Genomic DNA, 26,861 nt, shown 5'->3' with positions numbered 1-26,861 from the left:
AAACAGATATTTATAAGATACTAACAATGTTTCAGTCTCAAGATTTTCCTCAGCAATTCACAGTTTTATTTGAATCCTGAGATTCTGTAAGTCAGGTGACTCACATCAGACTCAGTGCTTCTACTTATGATTTGAATGGCATCACTATGATGCCGAGGAAGAAAACTTTAAATCCAGCTTTGAAAGACACAAAAGCCATGATGCTAATAAAATGCAGTTTTCTAAATATGCATAGTATATAACTGTAAGTTAGCCTTTAGGGGCATTGCTTGCTCCATTTAAATGCAGACACTGCAATACTGGTAACTTTATGCATAGGCAGTACAGGTAATATTGCCTTAATAAAGTGAAGCTGAGCTAGAAGGAAACCTTTGTGGAGGGATGAAAACCAGAGAGGTTGTATGGAGAGACCTCTGAGTCATGGAGGTTGTGGCAGCAGGAGGAGATGAGACAGGGCAGGCCTCTTCTACAAACACAACAGGGCAGTACGTGGCAAAGTGCACTAAGTGATCTTAGGAGGAAGATCCAGGAACTGGGGGGAGGTTGTGTTCTGGCTTGTGAAAGGATTCATTGTAGGAAAGAGCAAAACCAGTCCAGCCCTGACAGCACAATACCCAGGAAAACAGCAGCAGACAGGAGCAGGTGGACATGGGGAGTGCTAGGAAGGAAGCCTAAGAGACTACCTTAAAAATGTAGGCTCCTAGATCTGTGTAGAAGCTGTAGAGATGGATTTATGAAGATTGAAAGACATGTAGGTTTTGAGTTTGAGATGCTCGAGTCCAGTTCCACTCATCTGTATTAACCGACACAGAGAATAGGTATCAAGACCATACCAGACCTTACCCAGAGCAGACTGTGGGCTAGCTGAGTACTGCACAGCCAGAAACAGCCAGGCTGCCTACTGCTGCATGGCTGGGCTTGCTCATCTGCTCAGAAAGGCACCAGAGGCAAAAGAAATAGCCATTTCTGAAGTTCAGGAAAGGCTGAATAATATATTTCCAGAAATACAGATCCAGAAGGAAACAGTGGTTCAGTGTTGGCTCAGAAGGAAGTCTGCTTTGTCTGCTGACTTCATTGCCATGACTTCAGGCATGCCCTGTTTTTCTAGATAAGCAGCTGAACTTCCAGTCCTTGCTGCTAAATATTTTTGCCCATTACTTCTTGTGGATACAATAACTCCTCAGGAGTATTGGGGAGGAGAAACAAAGCCAGCTTATCCTAAACTTCATGCCAATAAATGTAAAATGTTACTAGAATTCAGGAAAGTGTGTGTGGGTGATGAATTCAGAACTGATTTTACAGGGGGAAAATGTGCTGGAAGAAAAATAAACTCCTACAGTACTTTCCAAAACTACTTCCAGCTTTCCTTTTATAAAAGCTCTGAGGCTGTCATGTACCACTCCTGGTGATTTATGATTCTGGGATAGATGATATGTGGGTGATGAATTAGTAATCAGCTTTAGGCTTATACAGACATGCAGCCTCTTTCCATTTCATGTCCTGCACCATCCAAGCACAAATTGCTTCCAAAAACGTTTGTGAGACGTGATGGCTTCAATGCTTTGCGAAGAAAGGTGAGAGCTAAGCTTTCCCTAAACCATGGGAGCAAAACCTATTTCTAAGCCTGCAAGCACAGGGCTGTAGGGAAGTTCCCGCGTACAGTACAGGTAGGTGCTCCGCTGCCTGCCGGGTTTGGTCTCTAGCTTGAAGTGGGCAAGGGGTGGGGATTTTTGTTCAGTTTTATTTGGTTCCCATCTTTCCTTTCATGGGCCCACTAACTTTTACACTTTATGAATATCATTATATAGATTTATATGGAAAATGTATTACCTGCCAGCAATGCAATGCCTGCCAGTTGAATAAAAAGCCACATTATCCTTTCAGAATATTATGCATGTATCCTGATTTCTTTAATGTGGCCCATGGATCAGCCAACAGGGATTAGGAAGAAGCTGCATAGGTAGGCCAAGCCTGGTCAGTCATCCAGAATGGAAAACAAGAGGAAAAAAATCTCTCTGGGCTGAACAAAAGTTATTCGGAAAGTGTTGGGGACAGAATGAATTCAGCAGCTTGGCTGATGGAGGGAGGTAACGCATTCAGATGGGGTTCTCCCTAGAGTGGCACAGAAAACCAGAATAAGAAGCAATGGAAAGCTCTTCTACTAACTCTAGCTTATAAAGAATTTGGATTTAATTTTAGATTCATAGAAAATGCTTTTGCTTGTTAAAATGAATGGAAATTAGCTTAGATAGCTCTCTCTTTTGCACTGAAAATTAGCCGAACACCTATAAACAAAAGGTGTTACTATTTAGCAGTAGCTTAAACTGGGAAGAGATGAGGTTTGTTGTTGTTGCACAAGGATTACCGTTGGATTCCAACATATTTGTTATGAAAGGTGTTTGACAAATACGTTGTACAGAAAGTTGTGTTGTTATTTCTTGTTAAACCCTTTAATCTGTCACAGTGGCAGTACTGCCTCAGCTTTAAGTTCTAACTGCTATTTTTTACATAAGTAATTCCCTACACAGCTAATATGTATTGAATAGGATAAGAAAAAAAAAACCAGCAACAAACAGTGAGCTCTGTTTAATAATATGAGTGATCTGGGAGATGAAGGTGATCTGGGAGATGAAGGTGAACATGAATTAAATTTGCCACTGGTTGCAAATGAAGAAAGCATTAAAAATAATAGTGGAGACAGAGCAAGATCAAAGAATAAAAGTAATTTCCAGAGCCCTACAACCAGCTTGGACAAATGAAAAGCATTTCATCAGGGAGGTATAGATCTGTATCCCACAGCAATTTGAAGATAAAACAAGCAAATGGTGAGACATGAGGTTGCTATGAGAGTTGCCAATGAGAAAGGCCAGATCCTGGTGTCATGGTGCAGAAAGAAAGTAGTTCATTTTTAGAAGGCTTTGATAGCAAAATATTTCTCTCGGGATGTTTCTTTAAAACTAGAATACAAGTTCAAAGAACAGTTCTCAGTAGGGTTACTTGGAAGTGATTGATTCTTTAGGAGTGATTTATTGTTAAGAACAGACTAACAAGGACACAAGTCAATTGTGCAATGTTTAAGGAAGAAGACAGCAAGGTTTAAGAGGAATTATTTAGGATATGGAGCAAGAATGTAAGTAGAAGTAAGTAGAAGTAATTAAGGAGCAGAAATTGCATACGTCATATATGAAATTCTTACGAAGGAAGATGGCGAGCTGTAGAATAATCTAAAGGAAAGCGTAGCAAGCTCTCTACAGTTCAAGAAATTAAAAATAGTCTGGATCAGGCATATGCAGACTTTTAACTAATTAAGAAACTGACAAGGAAAGTAGTGCAGGGTGAAGACACAGATAAGTCACTGTTTCTTCATGCATCTTTATATTCACTTATTATCTGTGCCTAGGCAAGGAGAGAAAAGAATATATATGTGACAAAAAGGTAGAAACAGAACAGCAGCATTTGCTTGTGTTTCTTTTCTCAAAAGCTATTTTTCTTTAATGCCCTCTAACAGGCAGCAATGGTGTTAATCCTGAGTGATTTCAAAAGAGAAGTGAAATGGGGATGTTGTCTTAAGTATTTGTTCTCCTCTGTGCTTGATTCAAGAGAGAAGAAATTCTGGGATCTGTGTTTCTAAAGGTCTATACAAGATCAGTCTTGTCTCAGCCAGTGTCAAAGACTCTGAAACTAAATAAAAAAATTCAATGTTCTGAAAATTCAATGTCTGAAAATTCAATGTTCCAAGCACAACAATAATACAGGGTTGAAAGCAATGGAATTTAACTTCTTTACAGGCTTGGTGGTAATACTGGAATAAAAGCTTCAGAGATCTGTTCATGAAATCTGTGCTCTGCATTCTGTGCCCTGCACCAGAGTTGCTTATCCATAGAGTAATATAATTTTAAAGCATGATGGAACCTAGGTTTCTTTCATCTATGCAAAAAAAGCAGAGTTTGAATGACTTAAAGATAGCAATGCAGCATGTGGTTAAGGAATCTAGAACGCATCTTGTCACCTCCTTCTCTTTTGGAAAAAAACTTCTATGTGAGTCTTGCTCAGATCTTTTACTGGGAGTTTAATATGTTCGCACTTCTGTTTATGCATTTGCCTTTTATATTATTTTTGCAGCCTTGGTAACTTTTTTATACCCACATGGTGCTGTGTGGAGCACCCAGTAATCTAGTCCTGAGCATTGGTGAAGTATTAGAGAAGTGTCAGAGCTCAGGAGCTAGGCTTAAGCTTGGAGTGAGCTGGGAAGGGACACCAGCCATTCTAAGACATCTTTCTTTGTTGTTAATTCAGAAACAGCAGAAAATGCACACAAAGCTGTGTCATTACTAGCTGGAGGTGAATTCTAGCCTCCCTGTCTGCTGCTGCCGATGGCCAGTAGAAGGCAAGAGCCTGGTTTACCTGACAGTTGTAGTCATGTGGTTGTACAGCCTTTTCTCCATTTCATTTGGGACTGTGTCTGTCCTAACGTACAAGTCTTTCTGGATCATCAAGACACTAAATTATTCTTTTTAAACAGGGCGTCAGAGCTAGATCTCAGTTTCTTTCTTCACCTTTCTGCAAGTGTTCGATTCTGGTTTCAGAGCTCTGTAGAAATACCGGCTTGGAAGATAAACCCTTAGGGCCTTCTGGGTATCACAGCCACCTTGTGTTTTATTTACTTAATTTAAGCAGAGTTAGATAAGCTTTCCTCTCAAAGGACTAAAGCAGATGAGAAGCGTTTTACGTAGTTCTTAGGAAGCCTGGAATCTTTTGGGATCCAGGCTGTTTCCCAGAACTGTCTTTTTCCTTACAAGAAAAAAAAAAAAAAATCTTTTGTTAAATATTTGACATATAATACTTGTTAATTTCAAAAATCTCATTAGCGATGTGCCTTGGCCTAATTGGAGTGATATTCAGTGTGAATCTAAGATGCATATAGAGATGATGTGATGGAATACAGTTGTCTGATCATGGCTGTTCTGAATACCATGAAATACCGTGCCTGACCTCCAGTGACCACTCCAGAATGGTGCCAGTCTGCCTTAAGGCCTATCTCATATTTCCAACTGCATACACGCCTTTTGTCTTCTGAGGTGACATGAGGAAGCAGTATTTTAGAAACTGGATCCTAGTCTAGATGCCTAGCTTTCATTTTGATCAGTGGAGACTTAAGTCCCAGTTAATTTTCCTAAACATATAGGAGATGACCTAACATGTCCTATTTGGCCTTCAGCTGGCACTGCAGAAGAGGAGGGGCTCAGGTAAGGCCCATGGCATGTCTGACAGTTTATGCAGATATCTTAAGCATCTTGTGTGTCTCGAGTGGTGCCAGACAACAACGTGTGGGCAATTTAGCCAAGCCAAGCCAGGAGATGCCCACAATATGATGAGTTGAATCTCTTGCTGGCCTCCCTTCTTGACAGCATTAGAGAGATCTGCTTAGGCTTTGCTGGGAACTTACATACCTACCTCACGTTTGCACCAGGATAGGTCAATGTCTAGACATTTTGCCCAGGACCGGTGTGCTCGTCGCAGGGCATTAGCTGCAACGCTTTCCTTCCGTCTCAGTGACTGAGGGTTAGTTTTTCCCGTCTGACAGCCAGAACACCTTGGAGAGTGTTGCCTGGTCCACTCTGCAGAGATTTCGTGACTCAGGACAGCTCTAGGCCCTATTTTTGCCAGCATAGTTCTCCCCGTTAGGAATGCAGCATACCGTCTTTTAGGAATGGTTAGACTGCACAAGTCCTTGCTACTCTACTACAAGCAAAGCCGAACCAGTAAACCTGCACATTTTTTTTCCCAAAAAGCCTGGTATCTCATGAGAGAGAAAGGGCTGGATTAATCTACAGCAACAAAGGCACTGTTTAGCCTTGGGTTGACAGCACCCACATTGGGCAGTGTTTGCCCAGTTGGTGTCCTGGCAAGCTGCCTGCAGAACAGGCAGGTTGATGAGGATGGTGAAGGTATCGGACTGCACAAAGTGCGTCAACCGCATTTGGAGATTAAAAGAACACAGCTAGAGCACCCCTGCATTTTTGTCATAGTAAATGAAAAAACGATCCGGAGGCTTCCTCCACTGATAACTGCCAGATTTCTGAAAGGTAGAAAATTCCTGCTCGAAAAATACTTTCCAGAACTTCCCTGTTGTTCTGAAACAGCGTATCTTTTTGTTTTCCTGCATTAAAATTGAGATAAACTGAATTTCTCTTTTTGTTTCTTTGACATTGAATTCCGTGTCAGTGTCCTCTGTCACAGTTTATGTACGTACCTGGATGAATGCATGGGGTAGGAAAGAAGTTAGGAATAGGAATGAAGCTGGTCACAGAAAAGTGGGAGAAAAAACTGGGATCAGAAAATACAGTAAAACAAAACTTATCTGGCAGAGCAGCAGTTAAATATTTTCAAATTTTAGGTGAAAAAAGCAGTTGTTTAGAAAAAAAAATACCTTATTTGTGCAATCACTCTTGGCCGATTGCTTTTCTGTTTTGTCTTGCCAGTAGCATAGAGTGCAGGGTGCACCATAGCGATATAGTGGATTATCTTCTTCTGTAATTATGATTTAATTACTGCAAATGTGATTTTATTTTGGATTTTCTTTGAAGTAAATTGAAAATATTTTGTGGCAGGAAAAGTGAAAGCTTTGTAGCAGAGTAGAAAAGCGGTGTTAGTGTTTTGGGATGTGCAGAGCTCAAAGGAAAGACAAGGAGGGGTCTTCAGTCCCACCTTAGGGTCTATGAAATAACAACACAGCTGCCCTTTCACACAGCAATCCCGTTTGTTCTAAAGGTTTATATATCTTATTAATCTATTTCTGAAGGAACCTTCTGCTTTGTAATATCATTGTCTTAGTGCTGATTAATTTCGTAGCTATTTAAATTTAGAATTAGCCCAAAGGACATAATCTTTTTCTAAGGCAGAGGCTGAATTTGTTAATTAAGCTGCAGCTTATAAAGAGAGGGTTTAGTTTTTCTCTGCTAAGTTACACAGGGACTCAGAGAAAGTAAAAGACAGTGTTGCAGGAGTGATGACTTTTTCACATTTCTTACTAGCTTTAATTTAGTCGAGAGTCAGCTAGTAATTTATACAGGTTACTAGGGTGCAAGGCTGATTTCTCCTGTGAATTTTTTTCTACTCCTCCTTTACTGGATAATCATCAAATCTGCCTCATGTCTACACTTAATATATAAACATTTTGCTTTCTAGCTGTGAAGGTTTTTTCTAAGCAATTGCTATAGTGATGTGATTTTTAATGATGTAAGGATATCTCAAACATCAAGGAATATTTTGTAGTCCTTTCTTCACTACGTAGAAGATAAATTCTCACAGCAGTGCATGTAAGAGAAAAATACAGGGTGAAGGTAGAGGGTTGGAAAACTATGAGTTAGAGCTACCGGACAAAGTGAATGTTTTTTGGGTTTGTTTGGTTTTTTTTTAACTTAGGGCCAGTAGCTGAAATGGGAGCCTGTCTAAAGCCTGGGTTTCTTTTTTTCGTTGAAGAAGGGGAAGAAAGCAATTGAGATTTGAAAATGTCCAGGAAATTAATCTGGGGGGAAGAAAGGAAGTTATTTATAGAGCAGGAAAGGTGGCATTAGTTAATACAAGTTGCCTTTGATCTTTTTTTGATTTTGTCAAGATGGTTGAAAATGAAAAATGGGAAAAAAAGAACAGCAGCTGGAACTATCAAATGTTCAGGAGCCATCAATCTGTTTCGCTCTAGGACAAAAGGTGGAAAAATATCTGCATGTCTAACACAAAGAGAAACTAATGACATGATTTAAATTTGAGGCAATAGTCACCTAAAAGGAAAATCTGACGTCGCTTAGGTAGAGGTGAATTTTAAAACGCTTTACGATAAATTATCCCTAAAGTGCATTTTTTAAAAATCATGAAACTTTCCTTAAAATTCGTATGAGGAGGGCCCAATATTCATATTGACTGCTAAATTGCATGGTTTGGTATATGGTGATTTTTGAAGTAGACCTTTTGTAATGCTAACAAAGTATCCGTCCTTAAGAAGAGTTGTGGATGGTTAGTAATGATCAAGGGAGAAAAGTCATTAGGATAATGTAATTCTTGTGGAAAAATTAATTTAATTTCATCCCTTATTTCCCAGCTACAGATAGTATATTTAAAATTAAATTACACAGGACATAACCTATCTGTGTTGGTTTCTGTAAGTAAATATCAATACTTTTTCGAGTTTGGAAAATAAGATTGGACTGAAAAATGGAACACAGCCATAAAAGATACATGTCTGTATTAGCTTTTCAGTATTGAATTACAGATGTGGAGAGAAGTATTTCCTCTCCCTTGCTCCCCCTCATCCTTAAATATTTTTGTCACCTTCTGCCTGACTTCAGAAGAAAATAACATTTCAAAAATAAACTGCTTTTTTAAACATATATGCAGGCGCTTGTAACTGAGTTCCTTAAAAAATCAGTCATTATCAAGGTTAAGTAAGCAGGTCATTCTCAGAGAAAATTGTTCAGTTGTGGCTTGTTTGTATTTGAAGAAAGCACAGGGAGTCATCTTCTAAATTAAACTCAATTTTTTTTATTGGCAGATCAAAATCACTGGGGTTTTTTTGTCCATAGGCATAGCAAGGAGAGCTGTGGCATTGTTGTTGGGAACTTGGGTTTATACCTTTTCAGCCTTTACAGATTTTTATAGCTTGAATTTATTCACAAGGATACACAATCAAAGATTTAAGACATTAATTTAAATTGGGAGTAAGTTCTTCTAAAGGAAGTAAACTTCCTTTATTTTTGGATTAATGAAATGACTACATAATTGAACATAAATAGAATTCAATCTAAAACTTCATTTTTTTCTGTTTGCTTGATCACAAGTACTTTCAAGCTATAAAGGTTTTGCAGAGACTTCAAGTGCAAAATGGCATTCCCAGGGTACCCTTTGATTTTCCTTCTGGCCTGGCCTATGAACAGTAATCAGTGGTTTTTGATCCATTAATAATAACAAAAGGGGGTTTTGCTGTGTTTCAGAATTACTCATAAGCCTGCTAGGAACCTTACTCTGTGTTTATAACAGACCCACCAGAACAGATATTCTGTGGTGCAAATGAGACTGCCATTTAGGTCAGATACTCTTCATGTTTACCTAAGTTTATAAACGTGCCCATGCAGCCGGAGTTAGAAGGGAAAGGACAATCTAGGGGTTTTGCTCACTAAGTCTGACACTGTAATATGACAGAAGGCATAATGTTCAGAAAGAAAAAAAAATTCTGATATTTTGCCCATTCTTCTTTATTTGACAGAACGCTCAACTCCTGTATGAAAGTCTGAGAAAGGACTAATTTGCTCAAAAGCTTTGGATTTTTGCCTGCCGTGTCAGTTGTCTTAATAAAACAGTTTACTTCAAATTTCACCTACTTTAGATTTTAAAAGAGATTTCAGCCGTGTTAATCCCGCTCTTGTTTTCACTCTATGATTGTCAAACTGCCAAGATCTCTCTTTGTCCCTGCTGGGGAGGGTCTAGCAAAGTACAGCTCCTTCCATGGCCGTTGCAAGCCTCATCTCAAGAAATCCCTCGGTGAAGCAGCCTCTTCCCAAGAGAAGATTCAACTGTTGTGCCAGTCCAAAGAGAATCCTAAGAGCTGAGCTTGTAAAGCCATGGCTGATTTACACCTGCTCTTAATCTGTAGTTTTGAATGATTAGTGTGTAGAGGGGCAGAACCTTTTGTAGGTTAGAGACCCTTGTTAGATGCAGTGTGCCATATGGGGAGGGCAGTTGAGAAGCAGGAGATGTGATCTGGCCTGAAGAGCGCTCAGCTGAAGCTTTTTGATTGCTTGATGGCATAACGGTGCCACTGCAGATTGAGATTGGGGACAGTTGTGGATTTCAGAGGGGCTTGTTTGCCTTTCCTCGGCAACAGAAGATGAAGTGGGAAAATGTCATCTGTAGAGCAAGGGTGAAAAAAACCCAACTCCCAACAACCGTAACAGAGATCTCTAGTTGGAATTCAGGTGGCTGCAGTTTAAATTACCTTGAACACTGGCTGCTGATTGCTACTATTCATGAAAAGTGGCTTTGTTTTAGTTCTGAAAGATCCTAGAGCAACTGCTCTGCCTTGGGTTTTCTTCTCTGAATCGCTAAAATATTCTCTTTTTTTGATTTTCTCTCTTGACCCTTTCCTCCCACTCACCTCTTTCAACACGTATTTTGCTATGTTCAAAGGGACAGTGAGGAAGCAGTTTTCTGTCCACGTTTTGTATGGCCACAGCACTACTGTGAAATGCCATCCTTAGATTTTGGGAGGAGTTGGCTGATGGGGGAGGGTTAGTTGGCTGAAGGCTAGATAATGTGCCAACACTGCTAGCAGGGTACAAGGAGCAGCTGAAAGGCATAGTGACAATTTTGTCCGACTTTATTCATCGCACGCACTTCTGGATACCCTGGTCCTGTTAAACAACTGCAGGGCAGTCAGCCTGGATTCTTTCCCCGGCAGGTGAGTGTCAGACTGAGCCTGTTCCAAACGCAGACGATGCTGCCGCGAGCTGTGCCGTTGTTGTCAGGGGGTGTGCAGTGGGGCACAGCACAGGTGACGACACCTGGTCCTATCCGGGCAGCTCCAAGGCAAGTGGAACAGTAGGGATGCAGCCGTCCTCTGTCCCCTCCGTTACCTTTGCAGCCAGTTACCTGCCATCTGGGGTCCTCAGCCCGGTGCCCTTTGCAGCTGCCTCTGACCTCAGCTTTCAAAATTCGCTCTGACATGGTCCCTGCTTAGGCAAGACACTGCTGGGACGATTTATAGAGCCTGACATTTTACAGAACTCTCCCAGTACTGTATTTCTGTGCTTGAGATAGTGAAGATCATTGTGCTGGGCCTCAGCAGTTGAGCTGATAAGGTCTGCTTCAGGAATGACCCCCTCTTTTTTTTTTAATCATATTCCCTTTTTTTTGACTGAAACAACTAATATCTGTTGACCTCCAAGTTACAGTGATTCTTATCTATTCATTGGGAAGAGCTTGATTACAGTTAGGATCCTGGTTGCTTGGGCTGGTATTTAAGGCTACATTTTCTTTCTCCTTCCTGATTTTAAGAGACTGTTCAATTTACTGTTATTTGTAATCCTTATCTGAAGTTTTAGTGTAGTCCTAGATCAATAGAGATGGGCTTTCAAGTGGACAGTGTAAATTATAAATCCTGTTTTAAAAATATGGTACTCTGTCCTAGAAAAATACCTGTTAGTTTCACTGCGATTTAATACCGTTCGTATTTTGGCCGTTGAACCCCATCTATCTAAATCCTGTGTATATTTTGAATCAGATGTACTTTGGGGAGCTTAGCAATAGTAACATTAATCGTTCACATAGTGCTGACAATATGTAATGATTTGAGTTGTGCATGCTTTGATGCTGTCTAGTGTTAATGACAGCAATAATAAGCTTGGCAGTTGAGCACATCATTTGCCTTGAAGGATCATTTCAGATAACAAAACCCAGAGATTTGTTGTGCAGGAGCTGGTTGCTCACACACACAAGCACAGCTTTTCTTCCCGATAGAGAAGTTATTTATTGCTAGGACACCAGCAGTTTCTCCTGTCGCAAGGATATGTTGTTGATAATGCCTGTAGGAAGCCCCATGTTTCTTGACACATACTGTGAATAATCAAAATCTGAGAAACAACTTTATTCTGAGCCAGGTAAAATTACAGTGGGAAATATAAATGCAACTGCCTGTGTAATGCTCTGGGTTCATCAGTTAAGAACATTTTAAGATTTCTTTTTTTTGACTGCATTTTCATTTGCATCCTGTCACTGGATTGTCTGTGAGCTGTCAGGCAAGCTTCCTGCCTAAAATGCTGATGATGCAATTAAAATTAGTGATATTTTGATATGCCCCATTTTGTGCTTTCTGATTGTATACTGTGTTACTAGCACAAAGGTTTCTGCTTAATTATAAGCTAAGCACAAGGTGACACGCGATGGCAAGATACCCGTTCCATAGTTTTTCATGATTATGCTTCTTGTGTGTTCTTTTGCAGTCTCTCACACTACCAGTGTGTTTTATGAGTAACTGTAATGTTGTATTAGGAATAACCTTACAGCTATTCAGAAGTTACCAAAAATCCCTCCACCCACCAGCATTAACTTCTGACTGAGCCTGGTTAATAGATTGGCTGTGATCTCGAGTAGCTACCATAAAATGGAATATCTGGAATATTGTTAAGTAATCTGAACTGGAAAAATAAAGAGAATTTGCAGCTGTGTGTTGGGAGAGATTGGGAAGACTGTTATTAAAAGAATCCTGTTCTGCCCATATTGCTGCAGGAAATGCTCCTGGCTCTTCTCTAGTAGTATGCTTTATGAAACACCCTTAGAAACGATCAGTGCTCCCCAGCATCAGCACTGCAGTTTAGGGGTTAAAATTAATAGGAGCTTACTGGCTATAATCCAATTTCTATGCATAGCTCTTGAAAATGGAAGAGCTAGACTTTGTATCAGATTAAGCTGAGTTAAAGTAGATTGAGGCTTAGGGGTTTTTCCATCAGAACGTAAAATATTAAAGACAGGCAATTTTACCTTGTTCTTGTATTCTTTCATTTCTGTTTTCCTGGTTCAGTATTAAGCTGATTTCTAAGAATTCCTGTTGTTTTACTGCACTAGCACTCCTATTTAGCCAAGAGAATACAAATATAACATGTTTCTGTGTCTGCTTAAAGTCCAAATTTTATTTGGTTTTGTTGCTAGAACATGGACATTCATATTTATGACCGTTTTGTTTTTCAGCGCCTCCCAGATGGCTCTGCCCCAAGTGCACACGCTGAATTTTATCTTCTGCCGGATCCTTATGAGGTCAGTCGAAGGAAAACAAGAACAGCTCCAAAAACCTCTGACCCTACTTACAATGAAATTGTGAGTACCATTCACTTTCTTCCACCATTTCATACTTGACTGATTTTCTTTGCCCACTCTTGAAATAAAAGAACAGTACAGCATTTAGAGCTCTTGCAATGAGTACCATCAAAAAGAAGGAACATATCATAAGCTGAACCACAAATGGGGACAATCTTCTTTGCATCTTTCTCAGAAGTGAAACAGTCTCTGTATGTCTCTCTCCTCAGGAAGGCGGTTGGGTTGTTCACACTGCTCTGTCTTACACCATAACCACAGTTACATTAGCCAAAGGAGACCAAGCATCATTGTGCCAAAACCTAGGCTGTTTTGAATGCAGATTTGTACAATAAGATAAAAAGTACTAATTGAATGGATGCTGTTGTTCAAATTCATTTTTGAGAATAGACACCCAAATTGCTTGTCACTGTCCGAAATGATAACTCAACAATAAATAGCCAAGTTCTTTATATGTCAAAGTGCTAGCAGTTCACAGCCGTATATAATTATTTCACACGCTGCTGAAGTGCTTACGCCCCTGGGGTGAAAAGAAACATTTGTCTACAGAAACATTTACTACAGAATGGGAAGTGGCATGAACCGTATTCTTTCGTAAGGGCAGATGAGATTCAAACAGTAGGTGGGATTGGAGATTGTAATTATTACATATAAAAAATCTCCTAAAGATCTCAAAGCAATTTACAGATGCTCTTTAAGCAGGATTGCAAGTAGAAGGCATGGAAAATACTACCATTCCACCCTGTTTCATAGATAAGATACAATGAAGCTTAAGTTAGCCAGCTGAGACTGAGTCCTTATCTCCTAGTTTCCCAGTCCTGGGGTTTTAATATTTTTCTTTTCCCACATCTACTTAATTACAAAAGTTACCTGCTTACACTGAAGACTTTTAGCACTTCTGTGAGTAGGCTCCTTGAGTAGTCTTGCTACTAACAGCTCAGATTTCCCTCCCTGTGGTACTGCAGTAGAGTAACAGGGAGCTAGGCTTTATTTTTTTATGTTTTGGTTTTTTTTTTCAATCAAAGAGGCACTGGAATAAGTCTAATTGACCTGTCTAAAGAAATTCCTTTACATTTGAAGGATATTTAAAGCAAAGAAATATAATATGGTTATATAATAACATTCATTGTAAAGTATCCAAAATGGACTATAGACAAGAACCAGCCAGCAACACTGGAAGACAATAATCTTTCTAACCATTAGTAGATCAAGTTAAATGCAAGAAAATCCAAAATCCTATCTGCAGTCAGACAGTAGTCACTGGGAGTAAATTTAATTGTGGTTAAGGAGCATTCCACTGCTATTAAGAGAAATTCCATGAAGACTTTAATATCCTTTACTCAAAACGTACAGCCTTCTTCACAGATGCTCAGTCTTTTTCACCAGGAACTGCTAATCGCGGTGGGGACATATGGTTCCACTGAACTTGGACATTTCAGACCTGATGCTCGTGCTGTTAGCAACTCTGTTCTTCCATGTGTGATACCATTCTGTATGCATTTTCTGTTCAAGGCTGGTAGACTGAGGCAGAAGCTGTCCCAGGGAAGAAAAACTACTTAAGATATAACTCAGCTGTCTTTTAAGTTAGTTACTGTCCAAAACGCTGTGTACAGAAATGTACTAGCCTGTTTTATGAGTTCATAAGTTTTTATTAAAGCCAAATAGCTGCAAGGAAGGTGTATATTAATTTCCCTCTGTGTTTGAGGCTGAGAAGATTCTGAAATGTGCTTCTCTTGGGTATTTTTGGTTTTAGTTTTGTACTTTTATTGCTTATGACTGCCTACAGCACATTATCAGCCTTGCAAAAGTGCATTTTTTTTTTTTTATTTTTACTTATGTGTGTGAGAGTAAAGACGTGAAAGTCCAGGAGGGCTGGCAATAGAATGAACTATGCCAAATGTTCTGGAGTTGCTTTGAACAAGGACTCCTTTTTTCTCTTGTTCTTTTATTTGGATTTTCAAGTTTGTTGCCTTCACACTGGTATAGCATTGCATTAAATAATGATGATTGAGAAGAAGAGGAGAAAGAATACAGGAAAAAGGAAGGCAGTGTAAAGAGAAAAAGAATAACATACCTGCTTGTGGACCGCTGTTAGGAGTAAAGAAGAGTTACTTGGAAGGTTCCTGAGTAGTTTAGTGAAAACTGAGTAAAAAATTTGTAAATAAATCTGAATGATTGAAGTTTAAACTCTTGCCAAGAAAAGTCACAATGACCAGAACCAGCCCCAGTGGGGTCTTGCTTATATGTGTAGCGATTGCCCCGAGATACGCTTCAAGGTCTCAGCCGCCCTCAGTTGGTCTCTCGAGCGCCCGTGTGTGCGCGCACCCGTGGGATGCGCAGACCTCCGAGGCGGAGCGGAGTGTGCATTGCTGTAACGAAGCCAGCACGAGAGGGAGCTCTCCCCATCCTGCCCCCAGGAAGGGGTGAAAATGGTGCATGAAAATGCAGCCCAGTGCCAGCAAACATACCGTGCCCGGGCCGCGGAGCAGAGGGGACGCTGGCCCGCGACAACCAGAAGGGCCCCAGCAGGGCTGATGGAGGGGGAGGGGCGGGGCTGCACAGCCGCTCCCTCCAGCACCGTGTGCCAAAGCTAACGTGGACCGTTAAGAGCAAATCTAGGAACTGTGCCATGGCTACCTAAGGAGAAGGAACTGTCCCACATTTGCGATTAAAATGTCATTAGACTCCTGTAGGTCATCAGTGCTGCTCTTTTTGGAGCCAGAAATACTTGAATTCCAGCCCTAACCGTCTCGCTGAGTTGCTGCATGGGTGGGTATAACTCACCTCCATTTGATCTAGCTGTATAAATGGGAGGCAAATATTCTTACTACACAGCCATTTCAGGATTTAACAGTTCCGATTATGAAATTCTGGCAGGTGGCATTTGTTTTATCCACATACTAATTCAGCTATCTCCAGACGTTGCTGCTGTCCCTGCATCCTGATGATATATAACCTGCTCCAGCTGAATTGGCAATACCATTTTAGAAACGGTTTATTGGGATCGTTTGAAAACCACCCACCCTGCACTGTAAGGTCTGTCGTTGCTCAGAGCTTAAAGCCTCTTTTTGTCCAAAGATTGAAAGTTGTTCATTACCCCAGTTCACGCCTGTTATGATCTGCCGTACTGAAGGTTTCTTAGCTCTTACAGCTTCATGTACACTTTTTGGTGATTTAAAGCAACAGCTGAAGATGGTATCTTTAATATATTGGCAAAGAAACAAGGCACCTTTCTGCGGTAACGTTAGTATCACTTCAATAATCAAATCATAGATTTATTGTGAATTCTATTATCGCTTACTGTACCTCTTCTTGCTTTTTGGATTTTCCCCATCATTTCACTTTGGTTTTGGTGGGGAGATGCCATTGGGGGACAGAGAAGCTGGAATTTTTAATTCACATACCATTTGGAGAAATAGGCACAGTAAACATCATGTTCAGCCTGGAGAAGAGAAGGCTGTGGGGAGACCTTATAGCAGCCTTCCAGTACCTGAAGGGGCCTACAGGAAGGATGGAGAGGGACTTTTCACAAGGGTGTGTAGCGATAGGACAAGGGGGAATGGCTGTAAACTAAAAGAGGGCAGATTTAGATTAGATATTAGGAAGAAATTCTTCACCATGAGGGTGGTGAGGCACTGGCACAGGTTGCCCAGAGAAGCTGTGGCTGCTCCCTCCCTGGCAGTGTTCAAGGCCAGGTTGAATGGAGCTCTGAGCAACCTGGTCTAGTGGAAGGTGTCCCTGCTCATGGCAGGGGGGTTGGAACCAAATGATCTTTAAGGTCCCTTCCAACCCAAACCATTCTATGATTCTATGACTTAGCAGTCCAGCGCACAGAGCTCCAAGCTAGAGGGGGCTCGGTCTGACATTTCTTTTCCCCAGCAGAGCCGCAGGTACCGACTGCGTGCAGGTGGCACAGTCGATCCGAGCGGGCGGCATGGCAAACACCTTTTAGGCAGTTTCACTTTCCTGTTCTCCTGAAGTAACAGTGTGTCACTGTGTTTTCTTTTTAAACTGCACAGAGAGATTAAAATTTAAAGCATTTTCCATTGCAACTAAAATAGCAAAAACATTTCCAGCCATACAAATGTGTAGGCTAAATGTACTTCTCTTAACAAAGCTCACCTTTCAGGCCTGAAACTAGCTGAGAGCATTCCTTCACATTTCATCAACCCACAGGCAGTTCACGCAGCAGTTTTTGATTAATGTAGAGACTGAAACACAGGAATCTGTTCTGAATGCAGCTCATTCTTGTTAGCCTGTCACTCCAGATTGGTTTTTTTAAAATCCAGAAAATACAGCATGAAGATTTCATAATTAACCTCAGTGCATTCTCAGAGTGTTAAGGTAATTTCAAGGATATTTAAAAAACTATAGGCCTTAGTAGTTCTCTAAAAAGATGTTAAGCAAGGTGTCTCATTCAATTTGAGAGGTTTTAACAGCACTTCTCCAGTAACAGACACATCCAAATGTAGTAAATTCAGCCCGCTAACTTGGGTCCAACCTCAGAGATGTTCCACATCTACAGCTTCTACTGAGTGGGCTGAGCTTTCTCTCATGTTTAATATTTGATGATTCCACTAGAAAAATGCAAGCATTTTTATAATGGACACATTTGGATACAGTTAGCATCCAGACTCATGCATAAAGTTATTTGTATTGAAATAGTAAAATGTATACAGACAATTTTCAAAGGAAAATTATCTCTTTTCTGATGTGGGTTTGTTGGATTTAGAACAATTCTGAAATTTTATGGAAGTCTTGATTAGAAGAAAATCTGGGTTTGCTTTGGCTTGATCTTTTTTTTTGAAACATCAAATCTGTTTTCCTGTATTTTTCTGATTTTTGCAGAAAAGCAATACCATTTATCAAAGCGTCTGCTATGGAAAGATATTTTAAAATTATAATAATCTACACTTTTACAGATTTATCTATCTTATGTTTTCATGCCACTGTCCATGATGAGTACCCTCCATCTGAATCTCTGCTCCAGAAAATCAACCATATTATCATTCCCTGGTAAACTTGGTGGAAGATCTGATATTTCTTCACATTTGAGTTCAAAACCCTGCTTACGTCAGAGTTTCAGTTTTCACAGGGAAAATTATGTATACCTATTTTTTTCTCAGGCATTGCACAACACAGGTTTCAAATATATTTACAAATGCTTCGTAATCAGATTTCACAAGCCTAGACTGGCAGAATCTCTTTAGTATAAAATGCATAAGGTCAAGTATATTTCTGAAGTAAACTCACTAAGTTAGGTGAATTTGGCTCGTGGCTACTAGTTTTTAATTTTGAAGGGCTGTTTAAAGCAATGATTACAAATTTGTAATCATCATCCTGAATGCTGTATTGAAGTAAGTTTTGCCTGTCAGATAGATTCACAGATTCATGTGGTTTTTTTCTGTTTCATTCTATATTATTTCAGGTTGTGTATGACAAAGTCACAGAGCTCAAAGGCCGGATACTGAAACTTGTTGTGAAAAGCAAAGGAGCATTTGTGGGAGCTGTTAACATTCAACTGAGCAGTGTCCAGCTAAATGAAGAAAAGTGGTATCCACTGGGAAACAGTGTAATTTAAATGTTGTCTGAGATAATGCAATTATTTCTCCACTAATGTTTCTTTATCCCATTTCCCACAGTACATTTTGTCTCAGTTGCCCTTGAGAATATGCAGTCGTCTGCTGACCACATACCTTAACATTTGTAATCGGAAGGCTGTTGTCTTAAAATTGCTACCATCTTCCTGCAATAGATTTCTGTCGGTGTGAACTTAAGAAATCCCATGCTAAGAACTTGTAGCAGCATGACACAGATTCTTATGACAGCAGTAAAGATTTTTGTTTTGTTCGTGTTAAACAGCACTGTAAAAATACTGAATTCTGTACACAGCAAAGTGTGGGGCCTAATTCTTTGCCCATTATTTCCACTGACTGTGTTGAAACAATGCTGATAACGGTGTAATTTATCAGCATCTGCTGTGACCCCAGTGCATATGATGGTATCACCAGAGAACCATGGGATGGGTCCCCGAGTGCCAATACATTTCAGAAGTCTAGCAAGTTTCATGTTAAATCTTATACAATCAATACATTTTTTCAAAAAGAAAAGAACTTAACAGCTTTGCACTTTGCACATTTTGTGCTGTATGTGTTGGTGTGCTTTTAACTTTTGATATACTGTAACATTCAATCCAGTATATTCATTTGTCGATACAATATGTCACTGTTTCTTTTATTCTGGCATCCAAGAAGCAGATATAACTGGACATTAGTGAGAAGAAAGGAGGAGGGAGAAACTAATGCTCACGAATAAATAAAAAATAGTGAATGTGAGCTTTCAGTCTGGTATTTATTGAAGACCATGCTGTAAGGTATCTTTGTTCACCAGTCTTACTGCATTGCGTTCTTACGCTGCAGAAGGGAATCGAGTCACTACGTGCGTTGACCTCAGGGCTATAAAATGTATATATACATTTTAAACAATGAATGTGAGTGGTTCCTTTGAGTTCACTGAGGTTAATTATGGGCTCTGTTCTTCAAAGCGTTTTTACCTAAATTGAGGAAGCACTTAAGCACAGCTTTAAACATTGAGCATGTGAGCAGGCATAATGAACTGTCCATTATTGCCAGCCTCTTACACACATATAGCTGACCGTGTATATATACCTTTCCAGCACCACAGGCACGTTTTTAAGGCACAGGAGACATGTTGGTTTGTGATCCAACCTGCCGTAAAATTTTAAGTTACCGTACACTGAGTGGGTCTGACAATTGTCCTACCAGGTGGAAAAGTGGTTAACACAGGGATATCACAAATCAGTCTTCAGAAGGTAATGTTGTATAAAGCTCCTGAAGTGGGACTAGGAAAGTAAATAAGCTGGAGTATTTCTCAGCATCAAACCAACTGACTGTGTCACTTGGTCAGTTTTTGTCTGAGAACAGATACACCAGATTGCCTGGGGAAATTAAACTCCTCCTTAGTAAGGGGAGTGCAGGGAACTCTGCTTGATTATTAATATTATTAGTATTCTTCAGAGCTGGAAAAAGCTATAAAATATTTACCATGTGAAAGGGATATTGGCTCGCATGCAGATACGATCACTACAAAGACCGGTAAGTCTAACGTTTTAGATTATAGGCTCTTCTGGGTAAAGAATCAAGTGGCTTGTCACTCAAGCACAGAAAACACATTGTGGCCAGCTTACAATGTTATCAAATCCCCTGACCTTACAGTTCAGTATTGATTTTAGATTCTTCTTAGTCTACTGTCTTGGTTTCCTTATTATATCTATAATGCAATTTTCTAATAGCGTTATTTCCTGTGACATTTTCTAATCATTGTTTACTGCATGCCCTGATTTTCCATCTTAGAGCAACATCAAATCAAATAGCTTAAAATGGCATTTAAAAACAAAGAGCATTAAAATATAATATTACCAGAACTGTCTGCAAACATAAGCAATACTGTTTGGTATTAAATAAAGAAACTTATCAATATAACATCCTCTTTTTTAAAAAAAGCGCCATGCTTGAGTAACAAATCTGCGATTAACTGGGTAGATACTGACCTGTGGAAACTCAACAATACTTCAGTTTTGTAAGGAATATCTGCAAATTCTGTCTTATGGGCAAGATCTACACTGATAGTTACGTCAGGCAAGAAGTTGTCCTCAGGGATCTTAAATCACACAACCGACCCTTGCCTTTTCTAAAATTCTTCTGCTCCACCTCAAAGCACCGTGCTTCCTATTTCCAGAGTTCACAGTGAGATGTATCCTGAGCTCCCTGTTGCTATGAGGAACATAGCCCTTTGTGAATAATCTGTGAATTATTTGTCTTTCTTTAGCAGCAGGAGATTCAAGACTAAGCTAAGAAAAGGTACCGATATTAGCATCTGAGTTTGCATCATTTTTAGAGCTGGGGTTTTTCTCAAAACTGTTTTTCCAGGTAACAAAATTACGGTGGACATGGAAGAGGTATAGTCCAATTGGAAGCTGCTGTTATTATAAATTTAAAGGGTACATTGTATGTGCAATTTTTCCTGTTCCCATGGAAAGATACAACAGTAGAAAATTTTGTTTAATACAAATGTCAATGTAACATGCTTATAATTTTGCAGTCTTAGATCATAAATATTAGACTATTATTCTCAGTAATTAATCATAAGTTTGAAATTAGCTGTAAAGGAAATTATCAACTGAATTTTTAAAATGTCCAAAAAAGATCAGTCTTTGTGAATTAGTTCTAAATAATGGTAGGACCAATGTTAGTAGCCATTACTTATTCAGGATACCATTTACTCACACAAGAAGTCCCATTAGCTTCATAAAATCATTGAGAACATGCCACTGGGAATCAGACCCCTGGGTTGTTGCAAGTCTAGTGATGTTTCTTTATTGAGCAGGGTATGATCGTCCACAGCTGCTACTGCAGGGCATCATTAATAGTACCAGACATGAACAAACAGTGATGCAGGTTTGAGACTGCTGCCATCTTCGGACAACAGGGGAACATTATGGTAACCTGTAAAGATAATGACACTTTATTCGTATAGTCACCACAAACACAAAGATTATGATGGAGTGTTTTTACAATCTAGTATGCAAATAAGGCATAATTTATGATTCTTTAAATAACTCTTTAAAATAAGCTGAAATGATGCAGAACCCAAATCCCATGTCTGCTGTTTTTCTCCTCTACATATATAGTATTTCAATTCTGGCATTTTTGGACACAGAGTGAACAACTTCAGTGTCTTTCTGGATGTGGTGTTTTTTCAAACTGAAGACTTGTAACCCAGTAATATTTCAACATGGGGAAAGCATACATTTTAACATCCAAAGATGTTATGTGCTGCACGCGTTGTTCTGATAGCAAATTAAATCACTCATGAATCAACAGTGAGAGTGCCTCAGAGAAAAGTGGTGTTGCAGCAGTAAAGCACTGTCCAGCTGAGGCAGGAACAAAAGTGTAGTGTAAGATCTTCTACCATGACATCTGAAGTCTGTTAAGGTGCTCCTTTTACGTATGAGTGATTCTCAGTATCAGAGATAAGGCATGCCACAGAAAGTACACGTTCATCTGGTTGTTGAAGCACTTGGAGAAGCTATAGTTCTCAACCTCAAACTTAATTAACCTGCGTGCCTGGAAAACAAAACAATCCCCTTTCCAAAACCCCAAACCTGTATTGCTGTATCTGGCTGTAAATGCCCATTATTTCATAATAATAAACAATGACACTTTTGATTAAAAAACATGTTCTGTTTGATCTATGTATATATATATAACTATGTATATATAACTATGTATATATAACTGCGGTTATTTAAGTAAATGTCTGTTATGAATCAGCATCTATGTTCAGAACTGCAGTTTTCAAAATCCTTTTTTAGGTGTGTCTGGATGTGTGTGTAGTCTTTGGGACCCTCATTTATCTGGGTTTGGATTTTTTTGATTGTTTTATACTGCATGAAATTTCACCTGGCATCTAAGCTCCAGCTGCTGGGCAGCAGACACTAAAGCTGTGTCCCGGCAATACGCGTTTGAGATCAACTTTCAGAGCACGCACACACTATGTGAAAGACCTGGTTGATGTCCTGTCCAAAGATACACTTCAAGGACTAGGACTCATTTCTAAAGACTGTCTTCTAGCCCCTACCTATAGACTATTCTACAAAATGTCCTGAAAGAGGAAAAAAATTTTTTTATTGAAATTTTTCCAATTTGTATGAAACAATTAACTATTAATTGATATAGTGATAATAGCAGTAATAATTGAATTGCTATCCCGTATTAGTATTCTACATGGCAGACTTACTGGTACAGGGATTGTAACCCAGCCCTCTCCTTGCCTTTATAACGGCCCAGCTAGAGAATTATTCTCGTCTTCAGCCCCTCTGAGTGTTACCTACTTAATCATTGCATGAAAAGTCAAACACTGGTACAGGTGAGCAGCAAGCATTCTTCCCCAGTGGAACCTACAGCCGAGTTGGGAGGCTGCTGCTGGGGAGAGGCAGGCAGTGATGATCCACAATTGCATCCTTCTGAGCGAAAATGCAGGGGAGGGTGGCAATGGGACAACTTTGTCCCGCTGCCTGTCAAAGAAAAAAAAGATGTAAGCACTGCTCAGCTTTTGGAAGCAACTTGCCCTCAGGGGACACCTACGGGATGTGAATCCTAGGGAAGGAAGGACAGTCCTGTAGTGCTGATTATAGCAAATGGAGCTATGAAGAGTAATGGTTTAAATCTTAACTCACTCTTCAGCATGGTTTAGGCAATTCTTTCCAAAGAAATCTAGGCTGTTGTGACTCTGTAAGATGCATTATTTTCCCCTTTCACTATTTAGGGAGTTTAGGTACTTAAAGACCTGGAATTCAGAGGTCTCAATGTTAAGCATTGAAATAAATTTTGAAATTCTCTGTCAGTTCATCTCTTAGAAGCATTTTATTTGTGCCTCTGGGGATCTTGATGGGATCTTACTTTTTTTTTTTTTATGTTGTGTTAAGTGGGGGTTGGGGTAATTTGTTTGACACTGTTTATAGTTTTTGTACCTACACTCATTTCCTAGCATTTTTAATTACTCCACTCAAAATCTTTCCTGTGGAATCTGCATATTCGTACTTTTCCAAAATATGAATCCCTCATTTGTGACCAAAATTAATCATACTGGTATATTAGAGACACACTGAAAAATTATACAAAAAAAACCAAAAGCCCAGATTGATGGTTTTGTAAGGACATATAAGCTGTTGTGTCTACTATTTAAATTTGTCTCAGACATCATGAGCTTGCAGGCTATTCTTTTTTTTGCTATCCTGAAATGTATAAATAAAAGGAAAGTAAAAGGTGATCAGTGTAAAAAATTTATGTTGAAGAAAAGCAAATGTGCTTTAAAAGTAAAGTCTTTGTTCTTGTGTAACTCCTCAACCTCAACTAAGACTCACAAACAGCTTTATGACTTCAGAACCTGGAAAGAAAAAGCCATTAAGAATCCTGTTAAGCTTAACAAAAAAGGCACAGTGCCCATTGCCAGCTCCAACGTTTTGCCTTCACATCTTCATTCACTAATAGAAGTCGGTTGTTTGTTTTGTCAGAAATATAGCTTTGGAAATTTGATATAGTAAACAGCCATTTTATGTAAGCTTTTCTCCTTGGCCTACTGACTTCTGTGTTTGCTCTTTATGTGCAGCCTATTAGTCACACAAGATTCCAGAAGCTGTACTGGTACAAGAAAAGAAACACTACCAAGAAAAATACTGTAAATATTTTGCTTAATTTATGTTCTTCATTCTCTTCTCTGAAGTGGCAGACAGGTTACCTGAGGGTTTGGGCTTTTTTTTTGGTTTGTTTTAGTCTGGCTTGTATCTGGTTTTGAGCCTACCCGAGTAGAATGTACACAAAACTGTTGCCATTACAGGAGTTCTGCCTAATGGCTCTTCCTGTGTCCTAAGGAGTTAAAATATTGCCTGAGCACTTGCTGTCTAGAATGGAATACTGCAGTAGGAATAATTTACTGTCATTAATATTCTTTTTATTTCTACACCGTGAATTTGCATTCAGAGACTACAATGACTTAAAAAAAACAGAGTGAAATGTTTACCTATGGTTATACAATTGTCCTTTAGGAAATAAATATAACGCTGTACTCTATCAATACTACAGTAATGATAAAAGCCTGGAATGTTATAGATTTTTTTTTAGCTGTTATAGGTGGCTTACATAAAAATATTACCTTTATTCAGGCTCAGCAGTGGTAAAGTATATTGACCAAGGAATTCATTTGCAACCAGCGATATCTCATCCTGCACGCAGAAGCGTATCAATGCCAGTTCTGGAACTTGTATAGCAAAAGAGAAAGTTTCGTCCCATCTAGGGCTCAGAGCTAATGAAAAGAGAAAACACACAGTATCAGAATACCATTTCATTTATTCTGCTTAACATCTGAATTATTGTATCCACTATCACTGGTCTGAACTGGTAAAGCTTCGTTCTTTTTCCCTCGATTTCTGCGCCCATTGAAATATATGATGAGACTCCCAGTGACTGCAGTGGTATATAGGTGACATCTTTTGTTTAGGTTATGGAGTTAAAACTGTCAGAGGGAAGCAAACAGAGAGCTCAGGACTTGCCTACAGTATGCAGGCCAGCCCCTTCTAAGGATTTGTCATGTTTTGGCTACATATTAAAGTAAATCGAAAGCCTAAGAAAGTTGGTGTTGTCTCTTAAATGGGACAGCAATAGCCAAATTAAGAACCTCTGCTCAAAGCCATAGCGGCTTCATGGTTTTGCCAAATTTTCTCCTTTTGCAGTGTTGGAAATGAAGCTGGGAGCTAAATAAATTAAGGTGGTAAAGCGATCGCTAGACTGAAAATACAAAAAGAGGATGTGGAACAGGAGAGGAGGTGCTTTGTCTTGAGCAATATTCATACAGAGCGAAAAGAAATTTGGGGGCAGATTTAAAACATCAGCTATCTACAAATAGGAAAAATAGAAAACAGAGGCACAGGAGGGAGATCACAGGGAACTTTTAGCCTGAGGCATCAAGAAAATCTACAGCATAAAGGTAAGGGATTGCTCGAAGAGTACACACACTTCACCTGTCAAGTGATTAAGGGACTAGTCCTTCTAGAAGCTTCATATGAGCTAAGTGATGATGTGACAGAAATTTCTTCAGAGTAGTGTCTTTAAATTTACCAATTAGTGTATTGTTTTGGCTGGAGTATGGTTAATTTTCTTCATATCAACCCATATGGTGCTCTGGTTTGGATTTGTGACCAAAACAGTGTCGGTAACGCACCAATGTTTTAGCTATTGCTGAGCAGTGCTTGCACAGCGTGAAGGACTTCTCTCTCCCACGCTGCAGGCCCCGCCTCCCCACCCCTGCGAGCAGGCTGGCGGGGCACAAGAAGTCAGAGAAGCCACAGCTGGCACAGCTGGCCCCAACTGACCCAGGGGGTACCCCAAGCCATAGAACATCATGCACAGCAGAAAAAAGCTGGGGGAAAGAAGGATGAAGGGAAGATGTTCAGAGTGACAGTGTCCGTCCCAAGTAAGCGTTACGTGTGGTGGAGCCCTGCTGTCCTGGAAATGGCTGAACACCCACCTGCCAACGGGAAGTGGTGAAGGAATTCTTCATTTTGCTCTGCGTATGTGCACAGCTTTTAATAATTAATTTAATAATTAAACAGCCTTTATCTTGACACAAGAGTTTTCTCGCTTTTGCCCTTCTGACTCTCTGCTCCATCCTGCGGGGAGTGAGCGAGCAAGTGGCTGTGTGGGGCTGAGCTGCCATCCAGGGTGAGCCCGCGACAGTGAGTAAAGGCAATGCGTTCCATCCTCCCTCAGGTGAGTGCTACTAACTAGGAGAGTTTGTGCTTCGTTCACCTACTAGTCTACAAAAATGGCACGTAGCACGAACTTCTGCTACAGATTTTGTGCCAGAAGATCCTAGTCTAGAGAGAAATAACTGCAGTCTCTGTAAGTACAGAACAGCTTCTTGGGATGAAAAAATGTGAATTCCTTATATTACTGGCAGGAGAATAAGACTGATGCTCACCATTGCTTTTCACAACACTAGATTTTTTTTTCGCTTGATCTTCTGGCACACCGTAAATTTCTATCTGCACTAAAGGGTCAGCTTTGTTAGTCTTCGACAGGTTACTGGGTGGTAACTGGTGACCACTGATGAGCTGGAAAATCAAAGTTGTAATGTATTGAAATAACTGTAAGAACAAACTTTACACATAGTAGCCATACAGTAGCCATAAGTAGCAAAAACTGTTCCATGAGAAATAACTACAAGAAGGATATACCAGCCATAAACTCTTATAAAAGTACATATGAAACACAATGAAACTAAGAATATGGTGCTTCCAATTTAATTTAATTCTTGGCTAATTTCATAGAATAGTTTAGGTTGGAAGGGACCGTTAAAGGCCATCTAGTCCATCCACCACCCCGCCACCCTCCCACCCCCTTCCCCGCAATGATCAGGGACATCTT

At 39.7% G+C, this 26,861-nt stretch overlaps 2 protein-coding genes across 4 annotated transcripts in view; one reads left to right on the top strand and one right to left on the bottom strand.

Annotated features, from left to right (window-relative positions):
- PIK3C2G (phosphatidylinositol-4-phosphate 3-kinase catalytic subunit type 2 gamma) overlaps positions 1-22,092 on the top strand; it is a 310,696-nt gene extending 288,604 nt beyond the window's left edge. For all 3 annotated transcript variants that reach the window (XM_075440297.1, XM_075440305.1, XM_075440313.1), the window contains 2 exons: positions 12,736-12,861; positions 18,287-22,092. In XM_075440297.1, coding sequence (XP_075296412.1) covers positions 12,736-12,861; positions 18,287-18,439 — 279 coding nt within the window. In that variant the 3' untranslated portion in view covers positions 18,440-22,092. The remainder of the gene's footprint in view (positions 1-12,735; positions 12,862-18,286) is intronic.
- PLCZ1 (phospholipase C zeta 1) overlaps positions 21,301-26,861 on the bottom strand; it is a 57,300-nt gene continuing 51,739 nt past the window's right edge. Inside the window, exons 11-13 of the mRNA XM_009942996.2 lie at positions 26,416-26,548; positions 24,592-24,741; positions 21,301-21,383 (exon numbers count right to left, since the gene is read on the bottom strand). Coding sequence (XP_009941298.2) covers positions 21,301-21,383; positions 24,592-24,741; positions 26,416-26,548 — 366 coding nt within the window. The remainder of the gene's footprint in view (positions 21,384-24,591; positions 24,742-26,415; positions 26,549-26,861) is intronic.

This window comes from Opisthocomus hoazin, chromosome 1 (genome assembly GCF_030867145.1).
Source record: "Opisthocomus hoazin isolate bOpiHoa1 chromosome 1, bOpiHoa1.hap1, whole genome shotgun sequence".
Lineage (NCBI taxonomy): Eukaryota > Metazoa > Chordata > Aves > Opisthocomiformes > Opisthocomidae > Opisthocomus > Opisthocomus hoazin.
The sequence above is the reverse complement of the archived record's forward strand: the minus strand, read 5'-3'. Positions and strand labels throughout refer to the sequence as shown.